This window comes from Ranitomeya variabilis, chromosome 4 (genome assembly GCF_051348905.1).
Source record: "Ranitomeya variabilis isolate aRanVar5 chromosome 4, aRanVar5.hap1, whole genome shotgun sequence".
NCBI lineage: Eukaryota > Metazoa > Chordata > Amphibia > Anura > Dendrobatidae > Ranitomeya > Ranitomeya variabilis.
In genome coordinates, this window is record NC_135235.1 from 184,679,015 (window position 1) to 184,691,215 (window position 12,201).

Sequence of the window (12,201 nt, forward strand, 5' to 3'; positions counted from 1 at the left end):
AGTTGGAAACATGGGCCAAAAGGTGGCAGATGTGGTTTGACAATGAGAAATGTCAGGTTATACACATGGGAAGAAGGAATCAATATCACCATTACATACTGAACGGGAAACCACTGGGTAAATCTGACATGCAGAAGGACTTGGGGATCCTAGTTAACGATAAACTTACCTATGTCAGTGTCAGGCAAACAGGATCATGGGGTGCACTAAAAGACGTCTGGATACACAAGATGAGAGCATTATACTGCCTCTGTGCAAATCCCTGGTTAGAAAGCACATGGAGTACTGTGTACAGTTTTGGGCACCGATCCTCAGGAAGGATATAATGGAACTAGAGCAAGTACAAAGGAGGGCAACAAAATTAATAAAGGGGAAGGGGGAACCACATTACCCAGAGAGATTAGCAAAATTAGAATTATTTAGTCTAGAAACAAGACGACTGAGGGGCGATCTAACAACCATGTATAAGTATATAAGGGAACAATACAAATATCTCTCTGAGGATCTCTTTATACCAAGGAAGGTGACAGTCACAATGGGGCATTCTCTGCGTCTGGAGGAGAGAAGGTTTTTCCACCAACATAGAAAAGGATTCTTTACTGTTAGGGCAGTGAGAATCTGGAATTCCTTGCCTGAGGAGGTGGTGATGGGGAACTCAATCGAGGGGTTCAAGAAAGGCCTGTATGTCTTCCTGGATCATAACAATACTGTATCTTCCAGTTATTAGGTTCTTTAGAAGGACATAGATCTGGGGATTTATTCTGACAGAATATAGGCTGAACTGGATGGACAAATGTCTTTTTTCGGCCTTGTTAACTATGTTACTATGTTACTATGAGAGATAAAGAGGGAGAACTAAAGTTCAGTTGGTTACTAGAACCCAACCTCCATAGATCCACTCAGGGCCGGCGTCAGCACCCGGCGTACCCGGGCAAGTGCCGGGGCCCTGGCGAGACGGGGGGGCCCATTTATGGTAGTACACGTGACGTCAGCGTCACTCACTGACTACATGCACATCGCCCGGCGCCAGCGGCGCCTTGGCTGCAGGGGGCACAGACAGTCAGCTCTGTCTGAGCCTGAGGCCGTTTCGCTGGTGCCTGCCTGGTCTGGCGCTGCGCAGCTGCAATAGCAGCGCAATACTCACCTCCGCCGGCCCCCCTCACCAGTCACCATGGATACACAAGAAGACACTTCCGGATTGCTGGGTCATCTCCTCTCCTGTTACATCCGGTCGGCGGGCTCGTCATGCTAGACTCGCAAGAAGGAGAGGACAGAGAGAGCGCCACTGAAGCCGTCCACTAGTCTCCACTGCAGTCCAGAATCTATCCGTCCCAGCATCCACCATCCAGGACATGAAGAGAGGAGGACAGGTCCGGCAGCGCCAAGCAGGAGGAGAAGACGAGCAGCAGCTGCAGCCTGCAGTGAGGACGGTGCACGGTCGGTGCACCCTCTCCTGCTGTGTCCACAACGAGTGAGTGAGGGTCCCGTCCCAACGCTGCGCTTTGCGGGGGGGGAGGGAGTGGAATATCAGATGCCTGCTGCTGAGCCTGGCAGTGGCTGGGTCTGCTGAGCCTGCGTGCTGCGTGACACCCTCAAATTAATAAAGCTCATTCAGGAGCAAAATGGGCAGAATTGAAAGCTGCGCACAGTGCCAGTGATGATGTGGGTGCTGGCTGCACTGCCCTCAGGCCGGGTGTACTGTGCGCTGGACGTGGTTATGGGGGCTCTGTGGCCGCTGTGACGTGATCTGTGTGGGCTCGCGGCTGTGTGTGTTATATACTGCGTGGGCTGCTGTGCGTTATATACTGCGTGGGCTGCTGTGCGTTATATACTGCGTGGGCTGCTGTGCGTTATATACTGCGTGGGCTGCTGTGCGTTATATACTGCGTGGGCTGCTGTGCGTTATATACTGCGTGGGCTGCTGTGCGTTATATACTGCGTCACAGACTCACTGGCTGTGCGTTATATACTGCGTCACAGACTCACCGGCTGTGAGTTATATACTGCGTGGGCTGTGCGTTATATACTGCGTCACAGACTCACCGGCTGTGAGTTATATACTGCGTGGGCTGTGCGTTATATACTGCGTCACAGACTCACCGGCTGTGCGTTATATACTGCGTCACAGACTCACCGGCTGTGAGTTATGTACTGCGTGGGCTGTGCGTTATAAACTGCGTCACAGACTCACCGGCTGTGAGTTATATACTGCATGGGCTGTGCGTTATAACTGCGTCACAGACTCACCGGCTGTGCGTTATATACTGCGTGGGCTGCTGTGCGTTATATACTGCGTGCGCTGCTGTGCGTTATATACTGCGTGCGCTGCTGTGCGTTATATACTGCGTGCGCTGCTGTGCGTTATATACTGCGTGGGCTGCTGTGCCAGGGTTGACTTATATAAAGCCCCTCTACTGTATGGTATTGTAGAATTTACAATAGCTATCGCCCATGTAAGAAGTTAAATCTGGCAATGTACCATACTTTTTTATTTCTTATCTGCATCATGAATCGTGGTATGAATGTGTTAAAGGAAGGGGTTGGGGGGGGGGGACGCCGGGGGGGGGGCGCCGGGGGGGCGCCGGGGGGGGGGGGGGCCCACTGAGACTCGTTCGCCCGGGGCCCTCAAAAACCTGGAGCCGGCCCTGGATCCACTTATCCCTAATGAAGTTGAAAATAACTTTTAGACTATTTGAGAATTCAGTTAGATAATCTGAATAACTGATGTGTTACTACATAGCTTGCCATCATGGAGCAGAGCAAAAATACAGCTAGACATGCAGTAATGAACTTGTAAGATGTAAGTGCAGTCTTAGGATGCAGCTATACTCTATGGCAGTGTTCCCCAACTCCGGTCCTCAAGTGCCACCAACAGGTCTTGTTTTCAGGATTTCCTTAGTATTGCACAGGTGATAATTGCATCACCTGGACAAGCAAGCATTAAATCACCTGTGCAATACTAAGGAAATCCTGAAAACATGACCTGTTGGTGGCTCTTGAGGACCGGAGTTGGGGAACACTGCTCTATGGCTTATCATGCATTGAGGCTCCTTCTGGCCCCGGTTGGCCAATGTCTACACTATTTTTAAATAAAATTATGCAGCAATTGGCAACCAGGGTGAACGGAGTTTTGGCCTCATGTGTCCAGTCGCAGTGTGTGGTCTCACCATAAAAGTAGAAACATAAATATTTAATTTCATTCTTCATATTATGATACTAAATATTGGATTTTTCTAATTGACAACAGGACCTACGAGGAAGCGTGATTAAGATTTGCAAATTTCTTGGAAAGGAATTAGATGACGAAGCGATAGACTCTGTGGTGAAATATGCTTCCTTTAAGAACATGAAACAGAACAATATGACTAATTACACTCTCGTGCCATCTGGTTACATGGACCAGGAGAAAAGCCCATTTTTTAGAAAAGGTAAAAACTGAGCACCACATTGAGAAAAAAATATGTATAGTCAAGGTCATATCTTGCGTTCATTCTGCAGTAGCCACTGTTTGTCATGCCTTCTACTGACAGGTCAGCATTCGACACTGTGGATCATCAGCTCCTCCTCACTATGCTCCGCTCCATCGGCCTCAAGGACACCGTTCTCTCCTGGTTCTCCTCCTATCTCTCTGACCGATCCTTCACTGTATGTTTTGCTGGTTCCTCCTCCTCTCACCTTCCCCTTACTGTTGGGGTTCCTCAAGGATCAGTCCTAGGCCCCCTCCTCTTCTCTTTGTATACCGCCCCTATTGGACAAACAATCAGTAGATTTGGTTTCCAGTACCATCTCTATGCTGACAACACTCAATTATACACCTCTTCTCCTGTTATCACGCCAACCTTTTGAGAAAACACCAGTGATTGTCTTACCGCTGTCTCTAACATCATGTCCTCCCTCTATCTGAAACTGAACCTGTCAAAAACTGAGCTCCTCGTGTTCTCTCCCTCTACTAACCTACCTTTGCCTGACATTGCCATCTCAGTGTGCAGTTCCACCATTACTCCAAAGCAACATGCCCGCTGCCTTGGGGTCATCCTTGATTCCGAGCTTTCATTCACCCCCCACATCCGATCACTGGCTCGCTCTTCTTATCTGCATCTCAAAAACATTTCTAGAATTCGCCCTTTTCTTACTCTCGAGTCTGCAAAAACTCTTACTGTCTCACTTACTCATTCTCGTCTGGACTATTGTAACTCTCTACTAATTGGCCTACCTCTTACCAGACTCTCCCCGCTCCAATCTGTCCTGAATGCTGCTGCCAGGATCATATTCCTCGCCAACCGTTACACCGATGCCTCTACCTTGTGCCAGTCATTACGCTGGCTACCCATCCATTCCAGAATCCAGTACAAAACTACTACCCTCATCCACAAAGCACTCCATGGCTCAGCACCACCCTACATCTCCTCTCTGGTCTCAGTCTACCAACCTACCCGTGCCCTCCGCTCTGCTAATGACCTCAGGTTAGCATCCTCAATAATCAGAACCTCCCACTCCCGTCTCCAAGACTTTACACGTGCGGCGCCGATTCTTTGGAATGCACTACCTAGGTTAATACGATTAGTCCCCAATCTCCACAGTTTTAAGCATGCCCTAAAAACTCATCTGTTCAGATTGGCCTACCGCCTCAACGCATTAACCTAATTATCCCTGTGTGGCCTATTAATAAAAAAACAAACAACATAATCAGGTTACTCCATCATGTTCTCATACCCTTTTTGCAGTTAATAGCCTCTGTGTCTGTACTGCTACATACTTAGGCTGTTAACTGGTTCATGCAGCTTTACATGAACACCCGAGCCTTACACTATGGCTAAATAACTAAAGCAATTGTTACCATCCACCTCTCGTGTCTCCCCTTTTCCTCATAGTTTGTAAGCTCGCGAGCAGGGCCCTCACTCCTCCTGGTATCTGTTTTGAACTGTGATTTCTGTTATGCTGTAATGTCTATTGTCTGTACAAGTCCCCTCTATAAGTTGTAAAGCGCTGCGGAATATGTTGGCGCTATATAAATAAAATTATTATTATTATTATAAGGTATGCACAGAAAGTGTTTTTATCAGGTGGATTCCGCCTAAAACTTTCCTGAAAAACTTTAAAAAAATAGAAAAACGTATTAACTTATGAGCAGCAGTGTCAAAATAACTTGCTGTTCATAAGTCCCATCGTTTGTAACTTCTTTTAGATGCAAGCCTCAAAAGCAATGAAGTGGCTAAAAGTTGTGAAATGCCCAATATTCTCATGGCCTCAGCTTTTTTACCTTTTTCAGTTTGGTGCACTATATAACCTGCCTGAAATGTAAACTCTAAAAGGTCTGAACATATGCACTGCAATGTGAAAATGTTTGCTGTTGAGGCTCTATTAACTGTTTTTGGCTGCCAAAGTTGTCAAGAGGTTAAAATATGTGACTAGTCCAAAATTGGCAAACAAAAGATGTTGAGGAAAAACTGATGAAAAAAACAAAGAGATTCAAAATAAGACTCTTCAGGAGAAAAGACACCAGCTTGTACTGAAGTGTATTCTACCTGAAAAATTTTATGGGTTCTCAGACATTTAAAAGACATAGTGTGCACATACTCTAATGATGTCCATACCCTAAGGGTATATGCACATGTCCGGATTTCTTGCAGAAATTTCCTGAAGAAAACCGGAAATTTTCTGCAAGAAATCCGCATTTTTTTTTTGCGTTTTTTTCCCGTTTTTTTCGCAGTTTTTTTAGCATTCTGCAAGCGTAATTAGCTTGCAGAATGCTAAAGTTTTCCAAGCGATCTGTAGCATCGCTTGGAAAACTGACTGACAGGTTGGTCACACTTGTCAAACATACTGTTTGACAAGTGTGACCAACTTTTTACTATAGATGCTGCTTATGCAGCATCTATAGTAAAAGATAGAATGTTTAAAAATAATAAAAAAAATAAAAAAAATGCTTATACTCACCCAGACATCTCCTCAGCGACATCCGTTCCTCTTCCTATAGCTGGTGTGTGCGCGCAGGACCTTCCATGACGTCGCGGTCACGTGAGCGGTCACATGACCGCTCACGACCAATCACAAGACAGTGACGTCATCACAGGTCCTTCACCGCACACCAGCTATAGGAACCCAAGCGGCAGCGTGCAGCGGAGAGGCGGGAAGACATCGAGGGTGAGACTAATTTTTATTTTAATTCTTTTTTTTTTGACCAATTATATGGTGCCCAGTCCGTGGAGGAGAGTCTCCTCTCCTCCACCCTGGGTACCAACCGCACATAATCTGCTTACTTCCCGCATGGTGTGCACAGCCCCGTGCGGGAAGTAAGCAGATCAATGGACTCCTAGGTGTGCGGAATCCCCGCAATTCCGCATTTTAATGAACATGTTGCTTTTTTTTCTGCGATGCGATTTTTTCGCGGAAAAAAATGCAACATTTGCACAAGAAATGCGGAATGCACTGTAAATAATAGGAGGCATATGTTAGCGTTTTTTTTCGCGTTTTTATCACGTTTTTATAGCAAAAAAACACGAAAAAAACGCGAAAAATACTGAAGGTGTGCACATGGCCTAAAAGTCACACAAATTATCATAAGACTAACAGTGGCCAAACCAGTCAATATCAAAAGGATCAGCTTACAGTGTAGTATGGGTGCCTCTGACTGACGATTGTTGGGGTAGATAAGAATGCGGCATGTCCAGTTTCAGATTGTAGATCTTTTTATTCTCTAACAGATAAGTCGCCACCAGAAATGTTTTTAGCAACTCTCTCAAAGAAATCAGAGGAGCACTTGACATAGTGGGAGGGATAGTACGAGATAAGCTAGCTGCTAACTGACAGAGGGTTTAAAGGTACCTTCACACGCAGCGATGCTGCAGCGATAGCGACAACGATGCTGATCGCTGCAGCGTCGCTGTTTGGTCGCTGGAGAGCTGTCACACAGACCGCTCTCCAGCGACCAACGATGCCGAGGTCCCCGGGTAACCAGGGTAAACATCGGGTTGCTAAGCGCAGGGCCGCGCTTAGTAACCCGATGTTTACCCTGGTTACCAGCGTAAAATGTAAAAAAAACAAACAGTACATACTTACATGCGTCCCCCGGCGTCTGCTTCCTGCACTGTGTGAGTGCCGGCAGTAGCAGGGCACAGCGGTGACGTCACCGCTGTGCTGTGCTTTCACTTTCACTTTGCGGCGCTCAGTCAGTGCAGGAAGCGGACGCCGGGGGACGCATGTAAGTATGTACTGTTTGTTTTTTTTACATTTTACGCTGGTAACCAGGGTAAACATCGGGTTACTAAGCGCGGCCCTGCGCTTAGTAACCCGATGTTTACCCTGGTTACCAGTGTAAAATATCGCTGGTATCGTTGCTTTTGCTGTCAAACACAACGATACACGGCGTTCGGACGACCAAATAAAAGTTCTGAACTTTATTCAGCGACCAGCGACATCACAGCAGGATCCTGATCGCTGCTGCGTGTCAAACTAAACGATATCGCTAGCGATGACGCTGCAACGTCATTGATCGCTAGCGATATCGTTACAAAGTTGTTTCGTGTGAAGGTACCTTTAGTCAAACATTAATTCAGGTGACATAAATTACCCCGTTCAGATGGCTGTATTTTCAGTCTTTGTGTTGTCCATGTGTGCAGCAAACAACACACTGACCCTATAATCATCTATTGTAAAGTCTAATGAATGAAAGATTACTACATCTATATTAATATAGGATTAGAGCAAAATCAATATATTATTTTTTGCTGCCCGGATTTGTCACCAAACTTGAAGGGATTCCTGATGCAAGCAAAGTGATTGAGAATCCTAAAGTGTCATGCACAAGACCTAAATGTCCAGCAAGACTCCTGGACCTCCTCCATATCTAAATCTTTAGCTAGTCCAGGTCCAATTTCTTCTGACTGCCGCTGTTTCGGGCTTTATTCTCCGACATATAAGATAGAAGGTTCCATTTATATAACAGATGTTCCTCTGACCTACTGATGATAATTCTAAGGGTACGTGTGGAGAAAATGAGGCACTGCTCATCACCTGCTCAATACAATCCCAACAGTGAATCATGGGGGTGGCAGCATCATGCTTTGGGGTGTTTTCAGCTGCAGGGGCAGGACAACTGGTTGTCATTGAAGAAAACATCCAGGGATATCCTGGATGAAAACCTTTACCAGAGTGCTCTGGACCTCAGACTTGGCAGAAGGTTCACCTTCCAACATGACAATGACCTTAAGCACACAGCTAAATTAACAAAAGAGTGGCTTCAAAACAACTCTGTGACCATTCTTCACTGGCCCAGCCAGAGCTCTGACCTAAACCCAGTTGAGCATCTCTGGAGAGACCTGAAAATGATTGACCACCAACGTTCACCATCGAACCAGACAGAATCTGCAAGGAAAAATGACAGAGGATCCCCAAATCCAGGTGTGAAAAACTTGTTGCATCATTCCCAAGAAAACCCATGGATGTAATAGCTGAAAAGGTGCTTCTACTCAATACTGAGCAAAGGGTCTGAATGCATATGACCATGTGATATTTCAGTTTTTCTTTTTTAATACATTTTCTGATTTTTAAAGTCAAGACAAATGTCGAGTTCCCACCTCTGCACAGGGGAAATCTCGATCCATCTCCGCTGCGGTCTCCCATTCTTCTCCAGCCACAGTACAGCCTGCTCAGCAGAGAAGTCGGTCCCAGCATCTGGCTCAAGCTGACACTGTGTGACTGGTTACTGCTGCACTTCCAGGCTCTGCCTTTGTAACCAGTGAGCAGATCTTTCTGGGACTAAGTCCTGCTTTTCCCATATTGAGCATGCCCATGGGATAACCTCCCATTGGAGGTCAGGAGTCACATGCTCGGGTCCTGTTGCGGCTCCTATTAGACCATCTGGAAGGTCCCGTAGCACTGCTGCTATAGAAGGTTCGCATGGCCGCTCGGCCATGCGCTAGTGTATACTTGATAACGTGTGTGTAGATGTGTGACTGTTGCTCCTTAATCATCCCCTTCCTAGTGTTGTTGACTGCTCACGAATGGTGGATGCTATCTACCCGTCAATGCTACCTGCACACCTAGCACATGATACAGTGTCTGATTGCAGTAACCGCCAGTGCGGCACCGTGCGCTAATAGAGCGCTTTCCTGGCCCAAGTCTGGGTGGCTAGTGGCATCCGCCAGAGCGGCACTGCACGCGCTCTTGTGCATTAGATTATTATTTCTGTTAAACTCTGACACCTCAATAGCGGTGTCGAGCGCAAGACGTCTAGAGGAACTCTTTCCCTGAGTCTTGGGACAGAGTTCTGTGACTCCTCGCGTGCGCTCTTTGTGCGGTACCGCGGACCTGTGACGCAACAGGGTTCACTTCCTTCATACCGGGTGAAGCTAACCCGTGTGTGTATCCACATTATATCGCCATATAGACTGTCATTACTCAGCAGCAGGTTCCATCTCTGCACAGTGGACCCCGGGCTGCGAGCGTGGTGCGTTCTGCTAGCCCTAACAGATGGAAAAAATGAACTTTTTTGAATTTACCAAATGGCTGCAATGAAACAAAGAGTGAAACATTTAAAGGGGTCTGAATACTTTCCATACTCACTGTATGTAATTTTCCTGTTCCCCTTTTCAGTGAAATGCTGAATTTTTTTTAGGAATGTATTTAATGTTTTTATTTGTAGTGCTTATGTTACTGTCACTGCAATGTAATAAATGAGTTGGCCACTACTTATTTTTTGATGACCTAACCTTAGAATACTTTAGAATAGGCCATCAATATCTGATTGAAGGGTGCGACACCCAGCACCCACACCGATCAGCTGTTATCGGCGGTGGCTGGAAGTTCTCGGACGCTGCCAGAACACAGCCATTTCTTTATTTCTACAGTGGCTGCACCCGCGTACTACAGATTTTCCATCTATTTAAATTATTAGGGGGTCAATGTGCAGTACCTGATTGTGGTCACTATAATTTTTACAGAGCTTCGATATTCCCAGCATCATCTGAGAACTTCCAGCCGATGACGGTAACAGCTGGTCGGCCAGGTTGCTGCGCCCCTACTGATCACATATTGGTGACCTATTTCTACATGATCATGTGTTTTTTATTCCATATTGACTGTTTTTCAAGGATTTAAGTCTGTATGAAATGTTCTACTATTGATTTCATGATTAGACTTTAGACTTGTGTTCCCATCTTTTTATACCATTTATAGCTCCTTTTATTCTGATATATCTGCGGAAGGCATCAGTACAATGCAGGAACATGTAGTTTATGTTTATTTGAATAAATTATTTTTGCCCTTACCCAATTTTGTCTTATGCCACATTCTCCACAGTTTTTATTTCTTTATATTTCCTATGTATTGTGTTTTGTGAATTATACTATTTTAGGGGTTACTATGTGCATATAACAGATCTCTTAAACATAAATTTAAATATTTTGTCTCCTTTTGTGATTTACAGGAATAGTCGGAGATTGGAAAAATAATTTTACTGTGGCTCAAAATGAATATTTTGACAAGATCTACAAGGCAGAAATGCAAGACTTCAATGTGAAGTTTCCATGGGATACAAACGTACCGGAATAACGAGGCTTTGCCAGCTGACCAAATGTTCTCAGTGCAGTAAATTTACCAGTCTGTGATGATTATTGGTTACAAATGAACGCTTTTTATGCAAGATCACATAAAGCTTTGACACATTCATTGATTTTTTTATGAATAATATTAATGATGTAGTAAAGGATATTTGATGCTTTCTGAAAGTTCTTCCTGTACTGAGGTAATTTCATTATTTTAAATAAATGTATTGCATTTGAGTGGAATCCATGTTTCTATATCGGTATATAACTAGTGTTGAGCATTCCGATACCGCAAGTATCGGGTATCGGCCGATACTTAGCGGTATCGGAATTCCGATACCGAGATCCGATACTTGCCGCGTATCGGATACCGGAATCGGAAGTTCCCAGGATTCAAACTGCACAAATTTTACTGAAATCAGCCAATGAGAATGATTCCAAGTGTGGGCACATTCTGTTTAGCATGGAGGGCATGAAACTACTGGCAAGGCTGTGATTGGCTGCTGAAATGATGTCATGATGCAGTTTAAAAGTCCCTGGCGCCATTTTGCGCTCACTCTGCTGTGAATTCAGTTAGTGACAGGACGCTGTTTGCTGACTGAGGGCCAGTTTAGAGATAGCGATTTGCTTAATTGTTCTTTTCCAAGGCTAATTTAGCAACCGCTGTGTTCACCTACTAATCACCTTGCTTTTGACTTGTAGCGCTGTTTTCACAGCGATCTGCAAGGTCTGTGTGTGTGTGTGTGTGTGTGTGAGTGCAGCCCACTCTCTAGTCTGAGTGCAGCCATAGGCCATCCATAGCTGGTTGTATTCAGTTCAGGGAGGGTGGTTCATTGCCTCATACTGTTCTTTGTTTTTTTTTTGTTTTTTTTTTGAAGTAGTGCAAGCTGCTGCACATTTTTTCTAAAAATTCCTATTAGTGTCTTTCCACCCGTCTCCAGCTAACTTGTGGGAAAACACTACATAGGATAACGTAGAGGAGGGTTTTTGGGCCTTGCAGCGCCGTTTACGGCTGTCTGCACGGTCTCCGTGTGACTGCAGCTCGCCCTGTAGTCTGTGAGCAGCCATAGCCTGGTTGTCTCCAGCTCAGGGTTCTTCACTGCGTCATACCGTTAAATCAATTTTCCTTTTGTTTTAAGTAGTGCAGGCTGCTGCACATTTTTTCAAAAAATTCCTATTAGTGTCTTTCCACCCGTCTCCAGCTAACTTGTGGGAAAACACTACATAGGATAACGTAGAGGAGGGTTTTTGGGCCTTGCAGCGCCGTTTACGGCTGTCTGCATGGTCTCCGTGTGACTGCAGCTCGCCCTGTAGTCTGTGAGCAGCCATAGCCTGGTTGTCTCCAGCTCAGGGTTCTTCACTGCGTCATACCGTAAAATCAATTTTCCTTTTGTTTTAAGTAGTGCAGGCTGCTGCACATTTATTCAAAAAATTCCTATTAGTGTCTTTCCACCCGTCTCCAGCTAACTTGTGGAAAAACACTACATAGGATAACGAAGAGGAGTGTTTTTGGGCCTTGCAGCGCCATTTACGGCTGTCTGCACGGTCTCCATGTGACTGCAGCTCTCTCTGTTGTCAGTTCAGCCCCCAAAAAATAAATAAATAATAAAGTTCACCAAACACACCAGTGACACCACTTTACATTTGTGTAGGCCAC

At 45.4% G+C, this 12,201-nt stretch overlaps 1 protein-coding gene across 4 annotated transcripts in view; it reads left to right on the forward strand.

Moving 5' to 3' along the window:
* LOC143770141 (sulfotransferase 2B1-like) overlaps positions 1-10,781 on the forward strand; it is a 272,873-nt gene extending 262,092 nt beyond the window's left edge. For all 4 annotated transcript variants that reach the window (XM_077259464.1, XM_077259467.1, XM_077259463.1 and 1 more), the window contains exons 6-7: positions 3,248-3,428; positions 10,427-10,781. In XM_077259464.1, the coding sequence (XP_077115579.1) occupies positions 3,248-3,428; positions 10,427-10,551 (306 nt within the window). In that variant the 3' untranslated portion in view covers positions 10,552-10,781. The remainder of the gene's footprint in view (positions 1-3,247; positions 3,429-10,426) is intronic.
* The last annotated feature ends 1,420 nt before the right edge of the window (positions 10,782-12,201 follow it).